The 26,461-nt window shown below is 42.6% G+C and overlaps 1 protein-coding gene across 12 annotated transcripts in view; it reads right to left on the reverse strand.

Moving 5' to 3' along the window:
- Nucleotides 1–1,039: 1,039 nt before the first annotated feature.
- LOC115576952 (mitogen-activated protein kinase kinase kinase kinase 4) overlaps nt 1,040–26,461 on the reverse strand; it is a 43,898-nt gene continuing 18,476 nt past the window's right edge. The window contains exons 4-33 of one of the 12 annotated variants that reach the window (XM_030409669.1): nt 24,078–24,203; nt 23,693–23,803; nt 23,507–23,597; nt 22,491–22,621; nt 22,293–22,347; nt 22,128–22,206; nt 21,116–21,291; nt 20,926–20,998; nt 20,621–20,831; nt 20,349–20,510; nt 19,651–19,737; nt 18,468–18,923; nt 17,083–17,235; nt 13,828–14,103; nt 12,812–12,912; nt 12,467–12,606; nt 12,158–12,252; nt 11,978–11,986; nt 10,921–11,099; nt 9,725–9,833; nt 8,996–9,304; nt 6,918–7,035; nt 6,272–6,442; nt 5,863–6,006; nt 5,374–5,508; nt 5,148–5,248; nt 4,889–5,038; nt 4,643–4,802; nt 4,379–4,518; nt 1,040–3,720 (exon numbers count right to left, since the gene is read on the reverse strand). In XM_030409669.1, the coding sequence (XP_030265529.1) occupies nt 3,637–3,720; nt 4,379–4,518; nt 4,643–4,802; nt 4,889–5,038; nt 5,148–5,248; nt 5,374–5,508; nt 5,863–6,006; nt 6,272–6,442; nt 6,918–7,035; nt 8,996–9,304; nt 9,725–9,833; nt 10,921–11,099; nt 11,978–11,986; nt 12,158–12,252; nt 12,467–12,606; nt 12,812–12,912; nt 13,828–14,103; nt 17,083–17,235; nt 18,468–18,923; nt 19,651–19,737; nt 20,349–20,510; nt 20,621–20,831; nt 20,926–20,998; nt 21,116–21,291; nt 22,128–22,206; nt 22,293–22,347; nt 22,491–22,621; nt 23,507–23,597; nt 23,693–23,803; nt 24,078–24,203 (4,332 nt within the window). In that variant the 3' untranslated portion in view covers nt 1,040–3,636. Of the gene's footprint in view, nt 3,721–4,378; nt 4,519–4,642; nt 4,803–4,888; nt 5,039–5,147; nt 5,249–5,373; nt 5,509–5,862; nt 6,007–6,271; nt 6,443–6,917; nt 7,036–8,995; nt 9,305–9,724; nt 9,855–10,920; nt 11,100–11,977; nt 11,987–12,157; nt 12,253–12,466; nt 12,607–12,811; nt 12,913–13,827; nt 14,104–17,082; nt 17,236–18,467; nt 18,924–19,650; nt 19,738–20,348; nt 20,511–20,620; nt 20,832–20,925; nt 20,999–21,115; nt 21,292–22,127; nt 22,207–22,292; nt 22,348–22,490; nt 22,622–23,506; nt 23,598–23,692; nt 23,804–24,077; nt 24,204–26,461 lie in introns of all 12 variants that reach the window. The other 11 variants (XM_030409666.1, XM_030409675.1, XM_030409665.1 and 8 more) reach the window with 11 other exon arrangements.

Below are 26,461 nucleotides of genomic sequence, written 5' to 3' on the forward strand. Positions count from 1 at the left end.
TTCACCAAACTGTAGCCCCAATACTGCTGAAACTTTAGTCCACTTAAATTCATTACAAATTATGAAGTCCATCACTCAGTTTTTTTCAAAACCAGTCTAATCTGGCATGAGACTGGACTGCATAAAAATCCAGTCTCATGCCAGATTACCTCAAATGTAAACCCAAGCCAATAGTCCTGATGGTGGCACTACCGCAAGCATCTAAAGTTCAAAACATTGAAAATTCATAACAAATCAACCTGCTAGAACTTCACACTTTCATCAAACTGTAGCCCCAGTACTAAAGAAACTTTTGTACATTTAAATCTATTAAAAGTTATGAAGTCCATCACTCAGGTTTTTATAAGTTTTACAGTTAAAATCTCCTCCCACAATGTTTGCCTACAGTGCACGAAAATGTCTGACTGTAAACACTACTGTAAACATATACCTGCAAATTGATAAATAAATCTTCAATGTTCATGAATGTTCATAATTTTACCTAAAAAACTGAATTTTTGAGAACATTTTGAATTCCGCTCTCATGTGAATAATTGCAGTCAATGCCAGCAGCATTTTTAAACATCAGTTATTCACTTATGGAGCAAATCAATCATTTTTAAAAACATTTTTTACAGTGGTTTCAAATCTGCCTGCACAACAGTGAATGGCTTACTCAATTTGTGAAGCCACTGTTGTATTGCCACTTCCCAATTAGCTCAGAGTGATAGATGAGTCTTTGGTTCCAGAAGTTGTGACTTCAAGCCTCAAGTGGTCCAAAATGAACATTGTTGTCAACTGTCTTGTCTTCCTATTCTCCTGTTTGTTGCTCAGAATTGCCTAAATTTGCCAAAAATAGCCCGGACCCAACCCATCGCTGCGCAGCAGCTATAATGTTTCCTTTACTTTTCCCAGTATATTTGCCTGCCAGAAGTCTTTTACTGTCTTGTGCAAAACCTGAAACTTTTATACATGTTTTTTATGCATAGTTATGATTCAGACCCTTGAGGGTATCCAAATGTCTTCAAAACAAAACTAATGCAAGGAATGACGCCACACAGTAAATTACTTCTGATTTTATTCAATGGAAAAAAAGACCTTCAGGAAAATACAGTAATTCCCATAGTACACACAGAGAGGACATAAATTAGAGAGGCATGGCAGAGAGACGTTTGAGGGGAAAACATGTCACCTGGCACCTGGGTGGTAGAAAACATTTGATCCACGCTGCCACACAGCCAGGGGGCACACTGTGCACTATGCAGGATGTAGAGGATTCAGTGAAATGCCACACTAGAGACTTGAGTGTAATTCGTAATGTGAGCAAAAGTTGATTATTCCTGTACACAAACGTCTAAATGATAGTACAAAAAGGGAATAATACAAAATACAAAACAGGGAAAAAACTGCCCTCAAAATGAACCATAAATATTTCATATCGATGCACATTGGTTTAACAAAACAATTGCTTCTTGTAAACATTTTCAACAAAAGGTGTGCATTACAATTTAAAAACCACTGCAGTCTCATACTTATCTGAAGGGTTACATAATAAAAATTGCAGAAACAAGACTAAAAACTAAGTCAGAGTTAAAAAATATGCCGCTTAGTTCATGCCGTCTGAAGTGGTTTTGTAACACTGCAATTAGAACGTGTGACTACTTTTTTTTTTTTTTTTACTTTTTTCGCTGCCTTCGTTGTTTTTCACAGATGTTCAGAGAGCGAAGGCATCTCGTTGCCATGTTCTGCAGCTCTGAGCGGGTCCCACCTCGGACAGTGAAGGTACCACCCTTGCAAAGAGCAGAACAGGAGAGACCAATTTCATAGACACACAGCCGCAGGATGGATTCTACATTTTAACAGTGGAATGAGTCTAACATGAAGTGACAAACTAGTCTTGCCTTGTCGAGGAAGAAAAGTAAAAATGAAGACATAAAGTTCATATCCGGGATGGAACAATGATCCAGTTCGTGTTGCGTATTTGCCTTTTTCAGTGAGTGAAAACGTACTGCCTGTCTGAAAGCCCAAACGGCGGAAAAGAGAGGTCCAATATTGAATCGTGTGGCTGGTTCAGATTCTTCCTACGGTATGCAAAATCCAAACTTCTTCACTTTTAACCTTCAGAGGATTTTGAGCAGCTTTAATCAGCTGGAGACTCTTCTAAGCAACCATCAAGCTATATGTTAAGCCACCGTCTCGTTTGAAATACAGAGTTGGATGATCGTACGTGTCAGAGACGAGGCTGATGTCATCCCCTTCGTGGAGTGTGGTGTTCAAAAGCTTCTTCTCAGCCCTATGCACACTTCATTCCCTCACCGTCACTTCTGCCCCCCCCCCACCCGGCCTCCATGCTACCTTAACGGCCACCTGCTAATTCTGCATGTCTAATTCACAGTTTATCCTAGCCCGACTTATGACTGATGTTAAAGGAAAAATCCACCTGTATCTCACATTTCTGGGTCCATTTTGTAGTTTTGTGTGTTTTAATATTTCAAGTAGAACAGCAGAATATGCAGAATTTGAGCCAGTGACAATGGGGAAAATGAGCATACACAAAGCCAGTCGGGCAAGAGACATTGCAACACTACATCACGGTATGGAAAGCCCTAAAGAAAATGGCAGATTGATGGCAATTAGGTGGATTTTTCCTTTAAAACGCATCTATGGGTGTGTCCTGCATTCTTCTGCTTTATTTATGTGCAGCAAATCACATAGAAAATATACAGTGTATGAAAAAGCTGGGGCTAATTGTGTCATGCTGTCATAAACAGGGCTACTTCTGTCCGACATAACCTACAGCAAGTGAGGCAATGTGGTAAGAAAGTGTCTGTAAAACCTGGGAGAGTTTGAAGCCCACGACGTGGATTGTAGTTAGTATGTACAAGGTGATATCCAGTACCCTGTATTTAATGTATATAACGAGAAGGTCCCTTAAAAAAAATCTTCACTTCCGGGAGGAGAAGGCAAAAAAGTGAAGACACAGAGGCAGATTTACAAGTCAAGCTTATGAGAGGGAAACTGTGGCGGTGAACTAGTGTTAAATGACATGCTTGACGTGAAAACCTACTGTGGTGGGAATAGGGGTTAGTTTTACCTGAACGGGACCTGGACTAAACACAGCTACGGACAGCTACACTCGAGGTGTGGCACATACAGTATTCTTTGATACAGCAAATGGCCGCGTTTAAGCCCCCCTCCCTCCCCTCCCCAACATCCCGTCATTCACATGCTCAGTGTTTCCTCCGTTCACACAAGTACACGATGCAAAGTTTTACTATGACACATAAAGATTTTACCATCAACAGGCGACAGATCCCACGTCCTGGAGAGGAAGAGGAGGACGGGATCGGCTCAAAGTTTGGTCAGCGGGGGTGGTGGGGGGGGGGGGGTTGGGTTGAGACAAACTTGGAGGCTGGTGGGGGTTTATGAATATACCTCCCCTGCCCCCCAAAAACACACACCGGCCCCTCGCTTCTTTTCGTGATTACAGTCCAATCCATTGTTTGTTTGCCTAAGCAGGTGAGAGGAGGCTGTTCTCGCCGTCGAGATGCTTCTCCAGCTCAGGCTCAAGGCTCGCCTCTTAATCATCGTTGTCAGTCATAGTCACAATCGTCATCTGTTGGTCTTGTCGCGTTGGCTGGTGCGGTAGTATGTCAACTACCAGCTCATCAGTGAGGTGCGTCCCAGGGTCATGAAATACACCTGGCTGGCACCTCCTTGGCGCACAGAGGCGAAGAAGACCTGACGGACAAGGGACAAAGGCAAACATATATGACATGAAGGGTGTTTGGTGGCAATTCTGGTGCAGAGGGTTGTACACAAGGAGGCCAAGATGGAGAAATAAGATCAAAATGATCACTGTAAGACAAACAACACAGCTGGAAACCATCTGAAATAGAGAGAAACCAAAGGAAGGAAGCAAGAAAGGAGGGAAGGAAGTAAGTAAGCAAGGTGTGTATAGAGGGAAGGAGGGAAGAGGGAGGGGAAAATTAGGGAATGATTAGGGGAAGAAGGGAAGGAGGCAGGAAGGAAGCAGTTGGGATGATAGGAAGGATGGAGGTAAAGGGGAGTGGAGAGAGACAAATGACTGGGAAAAAGGATTGAGGGATGAAAGGGAGGCAGTGTGGAAGGATGAAAGGAAGGCTGGAGAAGGGAAGGAAAAAGGAAAGGAGGGAGGAAAAGAAATAAAGGGAAAAAGGGAGGGAAGAAAGGGAGGAAGGCAGGCAGGAGGGACAGGGGGAGGAAAGAGGGAGGAAAGGAAGGAAGTAAGGAAGGAGGAGGGAGGGAGGGAGGGAGGAAAAGAACGAAGGAGGGAAATAAGTAAGGGGGAGGGGAGAAAGAAAGAAAGAAAGAAGCAAGAAAGAAAGAAAGGAAGAAAGAAGGTGAAGAAAGTTCTCACCTTGTCATTCCTCTCACAAAGGAACTTGAGTCTCTGGGCTCTCTTGTGCATGAAGACACCGTCCAGGTGACCCGTCTCCACGGAGCGGATCTCTATGGCCTTCTCACCCCAGCCCATGATCTGGTTTGACCTAATGTAGGCTGCTCACACACAGGGGAGGGAGCATTAGCGCATTCATAGAGATTCATCAGATATAGACAAACCAAGCTGTTTGCTGGAATGAGTTCTACTCTCTCGTTTTCAGTCTTTAATGGTGCCACTTACCCACTGAAGTTGGCATTTCTCCCCACTGCAGCACCACATCCTTGGTGATGCGTCCGTAGGTGTTGACGTAGACACCCTCGTCTTCGTAACACACCAGCAGCTCAATTCCGTCAGTGTTGGGCAAGATGATGATGGCATGGCACTGAATGTGGGTCTGGATCTGAGGGAGAAAGGAGAGAAATAGTTGAGAGAAGACAGCAAGGTAAGGTAAAAACAAGGTAGGATCAGACTGCACCGAGCACTTACATGTGTGGGCAGGTAGATGTCGTAAACAGCACCGGAGTCCACATCCACAGCATGGAAGCCTGAGCAGGAGCCGTAGATGACCTTTAACCTCTGCCCTTCCTCCACCGTCAGGTCGACCAGCAGGGGCTTGTGCACCAGGTCACCAAAAGACTGAGAACAACCATAAAAAAATAAACTCTTCGGGTCAAAAAACACAGAAGGGACACCAGAAACATCAATCTGTGGTGGGTGTAACTCTACAGCCTGAGACCAAGCTTACCTTAAAGGCCATGAATTTGTGGTATGGTTTGGGTGCCCAGGCGTACACCTCCACAGCATTCTTCAAGGCCAGCACCAAGAACTTAATCCTCTCGTACTTCACTAGAATAAAAAGTGAGTCATTTGTGAGTGATAGTAATGCTTAAAGCAAATCCTGGTCAAGTTTGAAACTCTCTCTGTGTGTATTTTATTATTTGAGGTTCGAGAATCTTTGACAGGCAACGTACCGACTTTGTAGTGGACGCAACCCTCCAGGTCGCCTACGTTAACCCAACCCTGCTTCTTCTCCACCTCAGGGTCATTGTGCAAAATCTTGTTTCGCAGCCACGACAGGTAATATACTCGCAGCTTGTTCTTTTTACCTGCAGGAGGTGGAGATTGATTGAGAGAAAGCAGAAGAATGAAACATGGTTTTCACGGCTATATAGTCACAAATCATATCCTTTGAATTGCATATAAAATGAAAAGTCTCATTATCAGTGTTGCAAGTGTTTACAGTTATGGGTTAGTTTTCTGTCCCTTCTCGAAGATGAGTCAGACTTTGAAAACTGTCAGAAAATGAAAGATGAAGATGAAAGATGTGACAGCAGCTCTCAATAGTCCAATGAATAAATCCACCCACCTGTCATCCAAACCTTCATCATTACTTCTGCATTAAAAAAAAAGTAAAAAAAAAAAGTTTGTGTTCAGCACCAAAGGCAGCACATGTAACGTACCTGATATGGTGACTAAAACGTTGAGCCCCTCCAGGACATCCATCTGCTGGATGCGTCGTCTATTGATCAGAGGGTAGACCTTCCCCTGACCGCTTCGGTCCAGGAGCATCAGACCGCTCTCTGTCCCCACCAGCAGATTCACTCCTGGGAGTGCACAAACCAACAAAATACAGTCATATTTCAATTATTACAGCAATTATTACTATCGTGGTTGGGATACATCTCCACTAATCAAAGAGTTTGGTATAGACCTGCTCCAACTAAAAAGTGTAATCATAAAACGTCTGTCTTGAATTGGCTCGACGTGACTGTTAGGATCTTGCTCGGACACATTCGCAAGGTAGTAATTCTATCCTTATATCCATCAAGGCAGTACTGATTCCCAAGCAGAGTTTTGAGATACACTTACCCCAGAGTGCAGCACACAGGATCTCAGAGTTGAACCTCTTCTTGTACTTGCGGATCTCTGGCGTGTCGCTTGGCGGGCGCGTGTTGACTGGGTTGACGTTGACCACTGAGCCTTTACGGGAAGGGTCAGACCTCAGCGGGTCCGCCAGCCGTCCGTCCTGACCAAATGCTGCTGGAATGGGCAGAGAGGTGGTGGAGGTCAGGCTGGATACTACCATGTTGTTAAATTATAAAGGTCCCATATGATGCTCTGCCAGTGTTTTTGCAACCATGGCTGTCGCTGGGGGCACTGCCCAAGGTGGTGACTGATTAGTTGTGGGTACAGTGTGTTGAGTGTTTTGATATTGTATTAATAATATGTATTAATAATCGAGAGATGCTCTGTAATCAAGAAAAGACATGGAAGACTACAATATGGGACCTTCAACGACACTCTAACACATCAAACTAACCTGCAAATGTCCTTTTGCATAACGCTGTAATATAACTATTAGCGACTTGACGCATCACCTTAGATTTCATTTCACATTTCAATTTTTTTCTTTTTAATCAGTGCTGAAAAATATTGAATAAATCCTTCTGTCACTGGGGAAATGACACAGGCTCAGGATTTTTACAATATCGAGTTTGGTTTGTTGGGGACCTACCCATGTTGTTGAGGGAGCTGCCGCTGGATGGAGAGATCTGGAGAAGACGAGGGTCGATGAAGGGAGTGAAGGAGGAGGAAGACTTGTGTTTGGACATGGAGTTGCTTTCTGACTGGGACTGAGAGAGATTTAAGACATTTAGAGTACAGAGCTTTTCAACATGTACTTAACCGGCATAACAAGCAATGGTTTCTCATTATCATTTGGTCTTAAGCACGACATGGATTTATTACACTGTAATTTATAAAACTCACTGTGACTGTCTTAATTACAATAACAACAGGCCCCCTCAGTTTTGAACCTCTACCGCTGGGGGCTCATAAAATAGCATTTAGCTGATCTGTCTTCAATAAAACTACATTTTTGTAACAAACAACTGGGAATACATAGTTGGCACTGCCGTTTAAGTTTATTACAAATCAAAATGAAAAAGATGGCGTGCAGTTGTGTTAGTTGTTTTGAAGCCAACGAGGACAGGAGACGTTAGAGGAAAAACAACATGTGCAACAAGAATGAAGTGTGTGGAGGGAAATGAGAAACGATCCAAACACCGGCTGCTGGGAAGTGTTAGATGAAAAGGCTGTTCCTAATAAAGCACAGAGGAGGAAAGCAATTCCACCACCCAAGATGCATGTTGTTTACAACTCAATCAAACTGAAAAAGAGGTAGTGTTTTCAATTAATCAACATGAAAATTAAATGCGATTTCTTCTCTTTAAGTAGGTCATGTGTGCTTGAGGACTTGCAGCCCGTCCTGAATTTGGCACACAACATGTTCTAATATATTTTCACCTCTACCATCACACCAGGCATGCCACCACCCAACACTGCTAAGACTACTCTAAGTGGCTGTAAAGAGAGATGCTTGTCGGCAGTTCACCCCGCAGAAGCTCCAGTTTAGCTTCCACCATGCCATGAACGCGTTCTACCACCTGGAGGCGCCAGTGTTAGCAGCGACACAGTGCAGTGCAGTGCAGTGAGTTGCAGGAAGGGAAGGAGGTTGCAGCCCAAACCAGGTGTGAGCCAAGCCAGAAGGGGTCAGAGGAGAGCCAGAGTGAAGCCAGGTGGACACAGAGGGGGCAGGATAGGGCGCAGAAAGGCTCTGACCAACAATCAAGAATGGATGCTGAGTTTGTACAGGCTTAGAGATGGAGTTGTGCTGACTACAGATTGAATTACCCAATCCACCTTTTAATAACTAGACAGAATAGCAATTGCAAATCATTTAGGAAACACTTTATGATAACCATCATGTCAAATTTGTTGTCAGTAAAACTTTTACAAATAGTTATTCCACCGTTAATAAACATTTAAATGCTTTATAAATAGTACACTATATAAAGATAACTACACTATCAATTAAGCAATTAAAAAGTATTATAAAGTTAATTTGATTTGCAGCTTTACAATTAACAGCTGCTTGATAAATGGTTTATTTTTCACAGTGAAAATTAATTACAAACTTCAGTCTATTTATCTATAAATCTACCATTTATTATTAATGGTTATTATAAATGTTACCATATTTTACCTTGCTTCACGTCCAGCGGATGGTGACGTAAATATTTATCGGTGACACTCAAGCAAAAGACTTCAAAATACTTCCCTATAGTGGACAGCATAAAGGATAAATTCACCCATAAATTAAAATTAAGTCATTATTTATTCACCCCCACAAAACATTTCGGGAACAACAACAGAGAAAATGTTGCAGATTTACTGAACAACTGAAGGAGATGGAGCTTCTATTAAAACGTAACATATTCTAAGTCTCTGTAAGCACCATGATCCCAACTTGATTTGAAACGATGTCATGGAATTTGGGATCTCTGAGCTTCTGGAGACTTGAATTAGCCCTCAACTTCAGTTGTTCATTTGGCATGGAGGCGAGTAGATATTGACTGAATCTACAATTTTGAATGAACTGTTCCTATAAGCAGTAAATCTTTTACCATCTTGGACTTGGAAAACAAAACACCTGCTATTTAACCCCAATCTGCTCGCTACACGTCTAAGCCTGTACTCTATGCAACAGTCCATTCCTCCATTGTTTGTCTCGGTGGTGTGAGGGCGACATACCTCGATGGCAGTGTACTTGTCCATGGGGTTCTGTGGGGACATGGCAGGACTGGCATGGCTAGATGATGAGGGGAAGGAGGAAGAGGAAGAGGAAGAGGAGGAAGGGATGGTTGTGGAAGAGGAAGGGGAGTGATGGCTCTGCTGGATAAGATCTGGTAGGTGGTGTATGCGACCGGCAAAGCCGTTTTTCTCTGCCAAGCCATGGCCGGGGTGTTGGGGCTGGCCGTGGTTGTGACCAGGGCCAGGCGAGGAAGAGGGGGATGAGGATGAGGATGAGAGATTGACCAACCGCTTTATGTCAACGGTGCTCTGGAAGCAAGAACAGGCACACTTGGGCTCGAGCAAGCAGGTGGAGAAGAGGAGGAGATGTATATTTGGCTGCTAACATGATTCCCATTTCAAAAACTGATCCTCTTATCCACACAGGACACATGAGATATGTTTTAACTCATCTTTGAAGACTATGTTGGCTAAGTGCAATCTATAATACACTAATGTACTAGTTTAGAAATGTTAAATGACAATACCATTCAAAAGGCTCAGTAATACACAAGAAGACAGGAGAAATGGTTGAGAATGAGTGGATAAACAACATGGACACTGGACAAATGATAGTTCTATCAACTAGATAATGCAGAATATGCCTTCCACTAAACAAGAACTTGTCTTGACGATGAACTAAAAAGTTGGCCGTCTCAGTGAATCAAATTCCGATCTCTTCCTCTTTACCTGTCTGATGACCAGTGTGCCATCCTTGGAGGGCGTAGTGGCTTGGTCGCTCTCCGAGTCCTCGACCAGCATGGTCTTAGCAGACTCCGTCTCACCGTTACTCAGCCTCCTGCAGAAGCCATGGGGATATCTGATGTCCATAATCAAACCAGTGTTAACAGTCATGCAGAAAAGCCATGCAACATTGATGCCACTGACAATGCACATCTTAACAAGTGATCAAAAGGGGAAGGAAACACTAAAAACCCTTTATTATAGTGACTGGTCATTAAATGATGTAGCAACTTAAACAAAGACTTTGTAATATTTACTTCCTTGTTTTCTTTTTATTATTTGGAGTGCCTGAATTGCCTGTGGTTTTTGAAGTACTGTTTTTTCCTTTTCAGAGGCCTGAGAGAACTCTTATCTACATTGTATTAAATAGAGTAACCAGTCGGCAAACATTTCAGGCAAATTATTTCTCAGAATGAGAGATACATGCAAGAGACATGGGGCATTTGTTTGCATATGGAGCGCAAGTCATATGGGTTCCTATCAATATTTTGGAGGGATGGAATTGTCCCTACCATGATGTTCAGAGTGACAAGATAATTCCAATGTATGTCATGTGTATAAACAGTCACATAACGTGTTTTATAAATAGCATGCATCATGCCAACAAAAACGAGAATGGGAACCAGGAGCTTTCTCATTATAAAGAGCAGTAATCTGTAGCCAGTAGCTGCGTAGATTTAAAATGAGAGCAGTCTAGCTACCTAACATCACAGGCCTTTCCAAAATATGTCCACTGATGTTATATAATCATGTTAACTAGCATTAACTAGGAAGCTAACCCTGCCATCTGTCATTCGTAGGCTAGTAGTGAGGAGTACACATTAAATGGTTGTATAAATAACAATATCATTTGAATTTCAGTTTATAAACCTCATTAAAATGACACTATTTATGAATATTTTGCTTACAGGAAATAAGCAGAAGGCCAGAGAAGCAGAACAGGATGCGACTCTTCAGGGTGTCAGATGTTACAGGGAGGCTACAGCATTAAAGTTGATGTTCAGCAAATATAACCTTGGCCAGACCTTATGTTATTTAACCTTTCTAAGGCTAATGCATGGTTTTGTGTCCCAACCAATGTTGAGAGCAAACCTACCCCCTCGCAACACACCGCAGGTCCACACTATCACAGTTGTACCTACCCAGCCCTGGAATCCTCAGCTCCAGAAGTGGACTCCTCTCCAGCCTCCTGGTCCACCTCCTCGTCATCTTCTTCATCGGTGGTGCCCGACTCCTCGCTTGAGGAGGAGTAGTCGGTGACCTTGTGGGGAGGCCTCACGTCATCTACTGCACGAAGCTCCTTAGCGAGAGCAGTCAGGTCCTAAGAAGCAAGGCAAGGAACTGTTAGAGAGGCTCCAGTCTTAAATAATTGGCAAAACCCAGGTTGTCTAGAATGATGCTTATTATGCACCAACTAAAACAAAACGTCTCTAAATTGGTGCATCACTTAGATAAAAATTAATTCTCCAAGAAAAAATATAACCAAAGTCATTCAATGCATGACAGGCTCTCGTTTCTAGACAACCTGTAAAAAGCCTTGAAGTAATCCCTCCTAGCTTTATATAAGATAATACCTACAGTGTCAGTTTGAAGAGCCCAGGGATAAAAACTAAGATTTGGTTATGTGGCATATTATTACGAAAATCTGAGAACAGTTTAATTGTTTTCTACTTCCTAAATTAGTTGTACCCTCTTTGTATCCATGTTGCCCTTGACTTGTTTTCCCTTGTACAATCTCAATAATGCAGCCTTGTTAGGTCAGTGACGAGCAAGAAAGGGAGGAGGGATTCGTTCCTGACATGCTTAACAGCGAATAGACCACGTTTTATCCGACAACAAAGCCAGGTGAGATTAGGAGGAATTCTGGCAAGTACAAGGAAACAGAAGGTGCGTGTTTGCATTCAAATGTGCTTGCATTCAGATCCGGGCTCAGGGAGCTACTGCACAGGATTAACCCTTCTCGTGCCATCGATGACAAGCAATAAGGGAAGAAAGAACTGTGCAGGAGCAGGGAAAGATGCCAGCAGGAGGCGATCACATTACAGGCAGAAAGACGGAACTGAAAAGAATTACTGCATCCGTCCTCACAAGGGAGAGACAGTTATTTCATCGCAAACCTTTATTGTATAATGCAATGAGAAGGGCAATGGTGCAGGCATAGCATAGGTGTGATTATGTAATCTCATTTAATAGTCTTACCGCATCACCCTAAGAGGTTCCCCAACAATCAGGAACCATTGGATTCATGAGAAGTTGGACACACCAGGTGGTTGAATAATAAGAGTAGTAGAAAATAGAGAAAGTGGAAATAAAGAAAACAGTTTTCACCTATTCAGCATCAAACAAGATTAAGTGGCACTCTAGTGACAGTGGACTTACAGCTGGTCGACTAGGCCTGGCAAGGTTCTTTTCATCTTGTTTTTTGGAAACGTTTTCAGGCCGCTGGAGAGGCGACCCTTCGGATTTGGAGGAAGCTTTGGGGGAACAAAAGGAAGCAGCATTAGCAAGGGGAAACAGAGGGAGACAGTTGGCTCTTCAATCTCGAATTGCCCGCATCAAAATGGCAGAAATCCTACTACAGCATGAGCAGACAACACAGTAATGAGTAAGGAAGGTGTTATCGCAGTAATGATGATGATGTGCTAATAAGCAGTTAGTTGGGTTAGTAAAATGTAGCCAGTACAGTACCAGGGGACTCACAGCGTGGCCTGAAGCGGTCACCAGGACTAGCCTGGGAGCCGGAGTTAGAGGAGCCGGAAGAGCTGCCGCTGCCTGGCCGAGGCTGGAGCTTCTCCACTCGGTCCCACAGTGGGCGCTGCTCCACGTTACTGTTGCAAATAACAATGCTGCATCAACAAGGACAGTGGAAACACTATTCACAGTAAAAATAGAACATTGCTGGCAATACTTCTCTATCATTATATTTCGATATATGCCAATATAACATGGATTGAATTGAATATTAGCTGTAACAACAAATAGCTGTTGTACAAAAACTACATAATCCAAACTAAAAATACATTTTTCACATACCCGCCAGCGTTCCTCTGCCCGCCCTGGTTGCCAGGCTGCGATGGCAGAGGAGACTCTCGGCGTGACAGCACTGGAGACCTGGATGTTGTCCTTACTGGGACCTGGAGGAGACAGATTTAAAGATCCTCATACATTGACGAATACGTTTGTGTTAGATTATCCCGTTAAAGTGACACCATCAAAAAAACCATAATAAATACCAACTGTACCTCATCAAAAAAAAAAATCAACAGTGTCATAAATGCTTTATTTAGATCCAAAACCCAGGGCTCAAACAGCTTAAGAGTGAAATTCAAGCTTTTTTAAAACCCATTTATGAAACCTAAATTAATTTTCAGACTTTAAAGTATTAATCATGACATCTAATTAGTCATAAGTGCAACTACAAAAGACCTTTTTTTAACCACAGCATATAAGTGTATAAGGTTTTAATTTGTTTTGATCATCATCTTTTAATCCTTTTCCAATCCTAATCCATTTTTCGAGGAGTATTTTCAAATTCAACAGTTACAATTAAGCATTTTCCAGACCTTCAAGACTGTGTGAGAACCCTGAAAGAAAAACATACCGCTGCATCATGAAGCATTAGCTCCAATGGGAATTCCAGTGGAAATGACAAAACGCTTTCTCAGTGACAATAGAACATCTCCGACATCAGCACCCCCGCAACACACCAAGAACCAATTTAGGCCTGAGGAATGCGTTTCTTTAAAATTAATATTGTGTTAAATCATGACAGAGCTTTGAAATACGCAATGTTCAGAACCTTTTTGTCATTTGTAGACCTATACATCCAAAGTGTCCTGGTTAAATTTGAATAATATATTTTGAATAGTTATTTTTGAATTATGTTCAATGGTAATGAGAAATGAGACCAAACACAACACGGCAGACACAAAAAGACAGGTTGTGGTTGAGCATGAAGATTAGTTAAGTGATTGTCATGAAAGGATGTGAATGAGGGAGAGACAAGGTCGGGAAAGGAACGGGGTAGGGGGCCCTCATCAGCTCCTTACCTTGGGAGGTATCTCCTCGCTGCTGGCCTGGTGCTGGGCCTGAGGGTGATGGAGGGGAGGTTGGGGCTGGGGGTCAGTGCGTGCGGGCGATGGGTGGTGGTGGTGGTGATGGTGGGGGTCCTGGGAACGCAGGTGGAGTTGTGCAAAGCTAGAGGTCACGCCGCTGGGCTCGCTGAAGGACTGGGAGCGAGCGACCACGGGCGGAGGAGGAGGAGGAGGAGGAGAGGGGGCGGCGCTGTTGCTGCTCTTTAGAGCAGCCAGGTGGGACCACTGGACCTTTTAGGGGGTGAGGGAGGGGGGAGCACAGAAGGAAGAGTAGGAGGAGGAGGGGGGGAGGTGAAACAAGCAGACAATACAGTGAGACATGAGGGAAGATGTGTGTGGCTTTTCACATACATGTGCTTAGATTGATAACACATGCATACAAGCAGACAGAGCACAACATGATATGATGATGTGTTTGAACTCATATTCATTGTCTGGACCTCAGATTGATGTAAATGCTTAACCTCTTAATGAACGCCCCCATTCTAAGGTTCTTTTTCCAAAACGACATACCGAAATTAAAAGCATGACAGCTCCCACAGTTTGAGACTCAGGGATGTGCTGTACCATTGGAAAGGTAACACCCTCAAGTTTTTTCTAGAAGTGTAAGTGTGATTCTATGACATACTGACACAGAGTTACAGAGGTTGGAACACAGGTTTTGGTTTCCATCCAATTCAAATATCAATAAACTGACTAAAATATAAGGTTTCAGGTATGTCAAAAGACTAAAAAAAATTGATTTTTCACAATTTTTTTTCTAAAGGCATGTCTGTGCGTTTTGCTTGGGTCCTTTTTTTCCAAGAGCGCCTACTGAGATTCAAAGGCTTATAACTTGAGAACCACTTTACCTAGAAACATAATCTTGGCCTCAAATGAAAGCTAAGACCCCGGGGGTTTCTTGCTGGTTCGACACTTGTAGCTAGTTTCGGGTAAAATGACATGGATATTCCCATTCTATGGACTCTTGGCGAACTATGAAAAAAAAATGTGGCATGATGTTATAGCTGTGGAAAAAGGGAACACTCCGAAGGTATGTAGGCATTCTTGCTTCTTGCGGTAGAGGGCTCTTTCTAATGTTGTGTCATGGTGACTTTAGAAGGCTATTACATGGTCTGGAAATAACTTTTTTGGGCTTAAAATAATCACGACAGTCTCAGCTTTCCAACAGTGAGTATATAATGTTAAGATCTGATGCTTAAAACTATTAGCAAAAAAACTATTAGTTTTTACGAAGGGTGTTCGTTTAGTGAAAGGTGTTCCTATGTTGGAACGGTGTTCCTTAAGAGGTTAAAGGTATAGTCAGGGATCATTTGGGGAAATATGACGCCTACACCAAGCGCCTGTTTTTAAATTTTTGATTTTGTACAAATGAAACAAACAAGATACAATGTGTTTATTAGTGAGCTTCTGAGGTGCTGTTCGGCAGATTTCTTTACTTTTGCACAAAACCAGGTAACCTGCCTCACCCTGTTTTCAGTCTTTATGCTAAGCTAAGCTAACTAACCAATGGCGCCAGTCTTATATTTGGCATAGAGATTTGAAAGTGATCTCCCAGAATTATCCCTTTGACCATGTTTTAAATGATTATTTTTTTAGAAAAAGACATTGTGTGTTTAAATACATGTAATTCAACTGTATCAGTAGTTATCACTTTGCAAAAAATACACAAACCTGTCATATACAGGGTTCGTACACATTTTTCAAGGTCAAATTCAAGCACTTTTCAAGCACTTTTAAGGGTCATTTTTAAGATTTTCCAGCACCTTACTGCTGGGGTAAAACACGTATCTAAAGGAATATATATACTTGTGATTTTTTCTTCACTTTTTATCACAATTAAGTACATTGTATTATGCTGTAAACATCTAAAATTATATTCTATAATAGCAAAAACTTCAGAAATTAATTATCCAGTCTGATCCCAATTTTGTAAAAGACACAGAGTTATAATGTCAAGCACTTTCGAGCACTTAAACTAAAATCCAAGCACTTTTCAGACCTGGAAAACACAACATTGAAATTCAAGCACTTTCAAGGATTTCAAGCACCCGTACGAACCCTGCATATAATAAATGGCGTAAAGTGGAAATTTGATTGATATACCTAAAATTGTTCAATGATGACCCTCAATGGTGACTATTTAAAAACACTCTAATAGTCTCAAAAACAATTCCCTCAGACTGGTCCCAGGCAATACAATAGAGATGTGTTCTGTTTTGTATTCAAAAAGGGTTGCACATCTTCTGCACCAGTGATCGAGTGTGCACTTGGTAGTTGCTCACTGGAAAGAAAAATGTTGTGGGAAATGAATGGAGCAGGGTAGGGTTGAATCTTAAAGGCTGTTGACACCTGACATAAACATGCATTTTTGTGAGTCATTTTGTTAATTTTGACATGTATACAATCAATATAATGTTTAATAAATCTAGTGTAAATGACGGAATCAGTTGAAACCGTATGTTCAAACAGCTCCTATATATTACAGGTAACAAGTTTTATGCATGAAAACAGACGGGCTGGTTCAGTGATGCCGCTACAAACTTACAGTTTGTACAAGGAAAGAAACAAGTTTACAGGAAGGCACGGATGATTTAGAATTTGCCAAAGTTTGTTTAGTTTCTCCTCTCTCAAAATTGTGCTTATTTTTAAGCGAGTCTGAGGATATTGTGGTTTCTAGTTCAGAGGTGAAAAATCAGTTAAAACTGACGCTGTGTTCACAAACATCTGCTGCTCCTTGGCAGGTGAGACAGCTCAAACACGTGTTTTGCATCACAGTGAACCACATTGAAATCAAACATTGTGTTTTGTGTATATGAGAATCCTGTCATGGCTTCTTCTTCTGTCTTACCGTGGATGTCAGTTGAGTAGGGGGCCTTTTAATGTGGCCCAGGAAACATTGCTAAAAGAATGTGGTCATACAGTATATGCATATCCCCAAGTGATTAAGCTTCAATTTACAGATTAAATCATCTCTTTCCAAATATGTCATTAAGGCATTGTTATAAACAACTTTCCAGTTTTCATTGCATAATCTTTTCATCATCTAATTCTAAAAAGAAGGAAGATATCAGGGCTCAAGAAAATTTCCTCTCAAGTCCTCTGTCCCTCACTGCTGGATTTGTGTACCCTCGGGTTTTGTCAAACAGCTTAGCAACAGAGAGAGCATCAGGAGACAGAGGAAAAGGCAAGGGAGGAGGAAGGAGTTACCTGAGGCTCCATGGGCCGGTGCATGGCGGAGGCCTCAGAGGAGGAGCTGCCGTTGGAGAATGGTTCAGAGGAGCGGGGAGGCAGAGGGGGCTGCTTGGGAGGAGGGGCAGTCTGAGGGGAGCCCTGAATGTTCTTACGGTACCGCTCGTCGGCCTGGGATGAGGGGAATGGTAAAGGATAGAGATGGGTCAGGTGAAACATTTAAATGACTGAAATAAAGTAGATAAAGATCAAGTAGAAGGGAACCACTTCTGAGGGATTTTAAGTCAAAATTGACTGCTTTCTTTTCCGATTCAAAATGGTTCCCATCTCCTTGTTTTTTCTAACGTCCCTTAGGAGTCATTTGTCACACTCAAAAACCTTCATATTTGACTGACAAAGACATCCGTTGACAGTGATCTTAAACATGCTTTAAGCCCATTCGAGGCAGCCGTACAAACAAGTGTATGTGCACAGACAGAGGTGTATACGGGACTTTTTAAAACACATTTGAGTGTTTAACGGAGGAAAAAAAATCATTGTTAATGACACGGAACAGCTCAGTTGATGACAGGAGAAACTGCTTTCGCATCCTGCATGTTAGTCTGGGCCTCAGCCGTCGTCATGCAATGGCCCAATCCACACACATCGATAGTCAGAACAGCCTAATTGAAGAATAGTATCATAGGTAGGCCATTCAAGATCAAGAGAAATTCCTAGAAACTGTGGGTCTGTATTGTTCTGAGGAGAAAAACCTCTACGAGACGATGACAAAAGAGACAATTGACTTTTGTTTCTTCTGGTCAGTGGATACAAAAATTTAAAAACGATGGAAACTAAAAAAATAAAAGCTTAGAGGAGGGTAACGAATCATCTTTATTTTAGTGGGGAAACAAAAATAAAAGATCTGAAAAGGGAGCCTGGAAATAGGTAATCTTGCTTATTTTTTCACTTTCTCCCAAACCTACCAAAGTATTATTTCTCTTTCTCTTGTTCAGCCTGTTTAGAATGACAACTGAGACGATGGTTTTATTAGTCGAGGAGACTAGCAACACTGCAAGTGAGAGCGAGCGCCGAGAAAGAGTGGAGGAGAACAGCCCGGTTTTATTCAGGACGTAAAAAGGCTGGTGCTGGTGGCTGCGAGCCCGTAGGTTTCCCTTCTCTACCATACCCCCCATTTGTTTCACCAAAGGGGTCTGGCTGAGAGGGCCTGCGTGGTAACAAATTAGTTACTGCTTTGGAATAACACTATAACAGAAAACGCCAAATTATATTAATCTATTTTGGCTAAAAAGAAAAGCATTATTTGCTGCTCGCACCACCTCTATCATCATGGTCGCTGAGGCCATTTGAAAACAAGCAAGAAAAAGATGAAAAGAGCAGGCAGCGCCAAGGAGGAGGTTCACCTCTCTGATAGGCTGAGGGGGATGACTGTCAGGCTCTGTGGACCTATCGAGCTCCAAACTTTCTGCCTGGGGAGGTTCAGAGTCAGTGGGGGTTTCAGTCTGAGGGGGGGCGGGGCTGGGACAGGTCTCATCAGAGTCGGTCCCCTCTGGCACCGCTGCCTGGGATATTTCCGAGGGGACTGTCTGAAGGGCTTTGGAGGAGGTCTCATAAGCACCTTTTGGTACAGAAACAGCACTGTCGAGGACATGAGCTTGAGGGGTTGTGGGGAGGACTCTGTCGGGGGGAAGGGTGGAGGTCTGCGGAGGTTTGCTATGGTCTGAGGAGAGTTTGGTCTTATCGCCAGGCTGCTGTTTGGATTCGTGCTGGAGCGACAGCAGGTAGGCCTGCTCCTGCTGCAGGCGCTTATGGAGTCGCTCTGCCTTGCGCTGCTCCTCGAGCTCCCGCCACTTGAACTCCTATCGCAGAGTGTGGGGTTGATTCAAGGTGGTGAGAAGAGACGGAGAAGCTGGCAGCCTGCCTCAGCCTGACAATCTTATGCTGACTAAAAATCAGTGCGTAATCTTTCAAATCCCTCTCTAAAACACACTTATACAGACAGACTTTGGCAGCATTTTTCAGCTTTATAGTCTACTATCTCCATTTTATTTATATGCAATACTTTACTTAATAGTATCTCTGGCTCTGAAGGTCACTTGACTGTGTATTTAATGTTTTGTAAAAACATACTGTTTTACTCTTGACAAGAATAACATGAAATTGAATGAATCTAATAAAATATAAAAATGCAGTACCAGTAGCATATATATAAAAAAAAAAAAATAAAAAAAAATAAAAAAATGTGGGTTGGTTAAAATAATATAGAATGTGATTTAAAAAATCCAAAAGTAATGCAAAGGTTTGTAATACAAGGGATTTAACAATTTGACGATCTGAAGATGACTCTCTGATTTGCCCAGTTTTTAAATCAAAAAGGAACTCATAGTTAAATAAGTCAAGTCCATAACTGTGATGCCATGTAATTTATATGAAAAGTTTACCTTAAAAACACTAAATTAAACTCCAGGAAACCAAAAAAGCAAATGAATAACAACACTACTGAAATCAATCCCTCAGGAGAACATCAGGGATCATTTGCAATAATAACATATTTGATGCCGTATGTAAGGTCTGTGTGTGACTGACCAGTAGCATGGCCTGTTCACGGAGCAGCTGCTCCTGCAGCATCTCCAGGTGTCTCTGCTCTTCCTCCAGCTGACGCCTGATGTACTCCTGTCAATCAAAACAAAGCAAAGCAACCATTGTTATCAGTGGGCATCCAAAGAGACCAAGTCATGAGTAGGAATACAATGCTGAGCTATACATTCCATTGCCGTTTCTGATGTTTCTGCCTTACAATGATCGTCTCATTCGAATAACAATTTTCAAGTCTCACAGGAGACATTAAAGGCACTTAATCTGTGCACCATAGTCAACAATGTGTCAGCTGTGCAACCTTACTCCCTGACTGCAGAAGGATCTGGCAAGGACATTGTATCTTTTCTGCCACTACACAGCTTTATTTCCATTCAAGTCAAGATACACGGTAAAAGCGTACACAGTAATTGCAGAGTTACATAATTATTAAGTTTACAGAGCTTTGGTGCCATTTCCTTTTCTGTGATGTGGTTTTTGTGAAAACAGTGCTAGAGCCTGTTCTTAATCATAACCTTAGCACAGCCACAGCTTGTGTTTCCTGCATTTTAGAACTAACCTAAAAAAAAAAATCATTTCTTCCCAGCACAACAGATATCGCCTTCTGCCGTGAAAGGGCATACTATTGCAAAATTAGTATGCCACAGCCCCTAGAGCATCCCAGCTTGATAAATCAAAAATCAGCTGACCTGTTCACGATCATTCCTTCTCTTCTCGTCCTCAGCACGCCGGCGTTCCTCCTCTTCCTTACGTCGACGATCCATCTCTTCAACGCGCCTCTTGTCCTCTTGCTCACGGCGTCGCTGCTCACGCTCCTGTTGCCTCCTCATCTCCCGTTCGCGTCGCTGTTGCTGCAGGTGGCAGGAGACAAAGAATTGTCAACATTTCTCAACAAGAAACCTGATTTTAAGTCATCCGGTCACATCTTTTAAAAGCACGATGAAAAAAAAAAATAAGCTACCTCCTCCAGCCTTCTCCTCTGTTCCTTCTGCTGCTCAATGCGTTTCTGCCTTTCAGCCAGTAGTTGGCGCTTGTACTCCTCCTGCTCCCGAAGCTGCTGCTCCTGGAGGAGCTGCTGGCGACGGAGGGCCTCTGATCGTTCCTTGTTCTCCTGCTGCAGGCGGATGAAGTCACGTCGCAGAGTCGACTCACCTGGTACATTGACAATGGAGCTGCATGATGGGAGGAAATGGGACAGAGCATTAGTTTAGATACAAGAGAGACTTTAAATACACTGATTTTAGTGCTGTATCTAATGGACCATACCTGGGCTCTCCCTCCTGCTCTGGGGGATCCTCTTCTTCCTCCTCACTGCCACTATACTCATACTCTGTCTCATCTGCATAAGAAATAAGAATCACTCTGAGTTCAAGAACTTCAGAAGAACACAAATTTGAAAGGTTTCCAGGTTTTCTGTGATATTAAACAAAAAAGAGAAAGACGGAGACATACGCACCCTTTTCTCCCCTCTTCTTCTTGGTACGGTCGATGTGGTCTTTGAGCTGAATGCGGACTTGCCTCTCGTTGGGTTGGTCTCGGATGAAGGGGTGCTTCAGGAGCTGCTCCGTCGGGGGGCGCTGCGTGTAGTTCTTCACCAGACAGCCCTCGATGAAACTAAAAAACTTTTTGGACCTTCGGGGATTGCAGAGGAAGAGCAGGGAGTTAACAGAGAAAAACAATGCGTGGCGGAGAGGGTGACGTATATAAAAGGAGACAGTGGGTGCCAGACAAATATTTCAGCCATGGAAAGATAGAGCACATCAGTGGATCCTAAGTAAAACGGACATTTCTGCAAACAAGCTCCGAGTCCAAATTAACAACAGTCCCTCTCCTACGGCCTCTGGTTTCTCTGTGTTCATTGAGGTTTATCCATATGGACAGGCATCATTGAATCTTTCATCACATGTATGCCATGAAAACTCTGAAATATTGGGCACAGTACGATGAAATTATCGTCACAATTGCACCTGCTGATGAAGGCGCGGGTTCATTTCACTTTCGATTAAAAAAAATTAAACGATCAAACAGCAAATAATCATTTTTTGTTAATTCAAGATAATAATCTATCCATCTATAATAAAGTCAAAGCTGATCCATAACATAACTTCTGTTAAAATAGGAACTAATCCATCTTAGCTCCGCCAGCTACAAAAAAATGTTAGAAGTTGGGAGTTTTTTCTGCTGTGTGTGCCAGGAGAGGCTGAGCCTGCCAGAGCAGGTGTACCACAGATGTTCACCGAGGAAAGGCCAACAAACTTCAAGCCTCTGTAGCTGCCTTGTCTGTTGTCAGAGATAAATTCAAAATGCACAGGCACACAGAAAGAGGCCAAGTGGGAAATATATAGAAAAATATCTTATCTTATAGAAAAACCTCCTGTGTTCCGATTCATTAAGGTGTAAAGAGGATTGGAAAGGATAGAAATACTCACACATGCACAAAGAACACATCTTTTGTGCATGGTACTCACCATTTTTTAGACTTGAGCCTGGGAGGAGGATTTCTTGGAATGAGGAAAAGTGCACGCATAGGGTGCATGTCGCAAAGCGCTGAAAGAAGACACGTACAAAGCAATAAGATTTTAGAGACCAGTCAAACACAAACACACCAATATTAAGAAAAAAATGCTACTCACGTGGTGCTCCTTCAGCCATTTCAATAGCTGTGATGCCACAAGACCACAGATCACTCTGTGAAAGCAGAGGATGCTCATTAACCAAAACCACACAAACACACATGCCTAGACAAATCAAGGTGCTCACAGGTACGATGCACCTGTTTCACACAATAACATCATGTCATGATTGCCTGAGACTTCTGCAGAGGCTCTTACCCTATAGTCGTATGTGGCATCTGGGTTCTCGTCACAAGCGATGACCTCAGGGGCCATCCAATAAGGGGTCCCGATGAAGGTGTTTCTCCTGCCTACTGTCCGGTCCAGCTGAGCACTCACGCCAAAGTCAACTACAGAGAGTGATTAGAGTGATCACCGTCAGACTCAACTTGGAATTAGACGTTCCTTTCAGGAGAGACTTAGGGTTTTCATCACTGTTATTTTCATACTTCATCAGTCACACCTGAAGCAATTTAGAGCTAAGAAATAGACATTCACACTATGGCAATTTTCCTCTGGTGTGACATTTAGGGGTGGGAGGCTCAAATGATGGAATAATGTCATAATTCTGCATTCACTATCATTTCACCGTTATCCTATTATTCCGCCACTGAAAAGACAAATTATAATGAGGGACACTGATCATACATATGTCAACAACTCCTGTGATTCATTTGCAACAACAGAATTTTGGTCACCAAAGCTTTAAAAGAACTAAAAACACTTTTTCTTAATCAGCTTTATTTCCACATTTGTCACCCTGTTTCTTATTTCTTACAGCTTCTAAGTGGGTGGGGCTTAGTTGGGAAAACATGATACCATGTAAATCTTTGCTCCCATCAGATTGTATGGAAATGTGGATTGAAATATAAAGACAGCTGTGGGGTTAATTGCTTTTATTGTCGGTACTGTCAAATCTAATCAAACCACGCCACACTCACTCATAACTGAGCAAACTCTTTATATAATACCTAAATATTTTTTTCTTAGATTTTTGATAACTTTGTCATAAATACATAGAATATGCACAGGATTTGTCTCATCCCACAATCAAGTCAAGAACGTGGTTTTTGATTGACAACTAAAAAATTCACAAAGCGTGTCTAGAAGTTGTATGCTTTCCTTAGGGATATGCCAAAATTGCACAATGAAAACTGACAATGGATCCTCAGTAGCACGACTGTGATCTGACAAAAAGTTAGCGAACAACAGGAAAAATCTACATTGCCACTCACCAAGTTTGACTTCAGCATTCTCTGTCAACAGGACGTTCTGGCCTTTGATGTCACGATGGATGACGTGGTGGGCATGTAGGTGAGCAAGACCCTGAGGAGAAGGAGAGAGAGGAAGAAAGGCACAGGACATGAGTAAGGGGAGGTGAGGCGAGGCGAGGAGAGGAGAGGAGAGAAGAGGAGGCTCACCCTGAGGATCTCTCTGGAGATGTAGGCTATCCAGTCTTCCTTGAGCTGGTTCCCTTTGGTGTTCTTCACCAGGTCTGTGATCGAACCAGCTCCACAGAACTCCATCACCAACTAAGCGAACAGGTACAAAATATGAACGATCAGGAGGGAAGCCCATGTTATTTGATCAAACAATGATAACATTAATATGCATAATGCTCGTAAACACTGCCAAAATATAGGAGACCCCAGTGGTATGAAAAAAAAGAAAATACCAGAGGGCAAGGGAGAAATGAAAAATTTGAAATTTCATAGAGCTTAAGATAACTGAAAAATTAAAGTGGTTGGAAGAAATAATCATTGCGGCTGGTCATCTTCACTTCCTGGAATGGATTTGAGGGCTTACCCATAGCTGGTCGTCGTGCCCCGGGGGGCTCTTCTTAATGAAAGCACCATAGTAGGTTGCTATGTTTCGGTGATGGGAATACTTCTTTAGCATATTGATCTCAAGTTTAATTTCCTCCTCTTCATCCTGTGAACACAAACAAACACACACACATGTTACGGAGGCACAAAAACACAAGTGTGTTTATGTTTTATGGTGAAAATAACATCGTTGTGTAGGCATCATTGGTCATCCTTTGGCCTTGAGTGACATTTTATGTCAGATTCAAATCAATGCACTTCCATAATTAGGGTCATGGTAAGTGTCAAGCTGTGTGACAACGCCCTGGTGTTTTCATTTCAATCTGACCAGGCCTCATCGGGCCAATGCGTCTTGGACTCAGCTACATCACAATGCAGTAGGAGTCGTCCATCTACTGGCAAATTATTCCTTTGTTTAGGGATTAATGATGCATGAGTGAGTCTCATTGTGACTTGATGTGTACAGTAGCCATTATCAGTAATCCCTTTTAAAAGGAAAACTAAATATACATTAGATCGATGGCAAATCCCCCACAGATACACATTAGTGTGGGGCTGACATTATCCTAAATGGAGTTAAAGAGTCCAGCCCTGCCTTACCTACAAAAACACAGCAAATATCATGTATACTGGGAGTAGAATCCCTTAATGAAAGTGCAATAAATCACTAGGAAAGGGATGGCTTTAAAAATAAGCAACCTAAAAATTAGAAACGAAAACCAAAGAAGCGAAATCAGTGAGTTTATCCAGAGTTTAAAAGCTAAATCAATGCGGTGTTTAGTGTCTATTGGAAATGGGCCTTTAGTGCAAGCAAACGGAGTAAACCTGTCCAGTATCACAACTTGATAAAAAGGTCAAAGCTAGCTGCAGCGCTTGCTCCCTGCTTGCACCCAATAGCAACTTGACAATGATTAACAGTGACACACTAATTGAACACATGCAGGGAGATCAGCCCGCGAGTGGTTTGCTTTACGGTTACACAGCCTCTCCTATAGGAAGTACAGTGGGAGGAGGGGGACCGAAACCAAAGGCGGGGGGTGGTTGCACAGCATTATCACTGCAGACTACAATGTGTTGGGTTCACTTATTCTATTCCACTTATCATCAAACCACACAGAAAAAACTGTGGCGAAATGAACAGAAAGATGATCATGCCATGTGTATGCATCACCAATAGCAAAATGGCAGTTGGCTGTCTATGCAGGCAGCCATACTGCTGCTGCATGACTCGTTTGAGTTGACGTAAGCCTTTCTGTTGTGCGCACCCCCAACCCCAGCCCTCCCCCTCTCTGCTTTGCAGCTGTTGGATTATCACACTCCCCGGCAGTGAAAGCCTCCCTGCCACAGGTCAGGTGGGGAGGTGAGGGAGAGAATGACACACTCATACTCATGATGTGTGTCAGAAAGGGAGAGAGAGAGAGAAAGAGAGGGGAGGAGGAGGTGTAGAGATTTGTAATCTGACAGCACTGAGGATATGAAGGAAAACAATGTGTCGGTGTACAATACACAATTATTAATCTGTGGTACTGGATCTCTACCTCAATGTCGAGAGGTCTGGCAGCTACACAAGAACCAAGTCACTATCTGCAAACCGTCCAGTCACCTCTGCACGAGAGGATTGGAGATGATTTTAATATAAAACATAATAGAGCTTAAGTAGAAACGGCATCCATTTTTAGCTTCAGGGCTAAATGGCAGCACAGAGGAGGAGTGGAGGAGTGTTCGGATTTGGGAATGTGGAGCAGGGATGAGAATGTGGGTCAGAGTGACACTGGACAGGCAAGCGTGCCTGTGGATGAGCTCTACAGCCAGGACAGAGGAGGAGAATTGCATCATGGCTTACGAAACCTCAGTGGCGATGAAAATAAAATGTGGACAACCACTTGGGTGTAATTAAGATACAATGAAGCCTTAATGGGCTGGCCCAACATGTTTCTGCACTATACACCAACTTTGAACATTAAAGCAGCTACAAGAAACTTGCAGCGACAAGAAATGTTGATTCTGGTCGCCCCTGTGGACAAAAATAGTAAAGCACCACTACCTTGTGTCTTAAGATCTTTATCTGACTGGCACGTGCATTTGTTTTGGAAGCGAAAGAAAGAAGCAACGTATGACATTATTTGTAGGTATCTGTATACATTCTTTACTGTTGATGAGGTAAAGTAACTTTTTCAGGCTATGCAAGATCAGTACCTGTAACATGATGAGGGTGAAACAAAGTCAACTGTGTTTTAGTACCGTGCCACCGGACTACAGACGATAAAAATAAATTGAAATTAATGATGTATCTGTGAAATTAGATTCCCCTCATACTTGTGCTTCCTTTTAATGACTTCTAACATAGAAATTGTCTTTGGAATG

Source organism: Sparus aurata, chromosome 24, assembly GCF_900880675.1.
Source record: "Sparus aurata chromosome 24, fSpaAur1.1, whole genome shotgun sequence".
Lineage (NCBI taxonomy): Eukaryota > Metazoa > Chordata > Actinopteri > Spariformes > Sparidae > Sparus > Sparus aurata.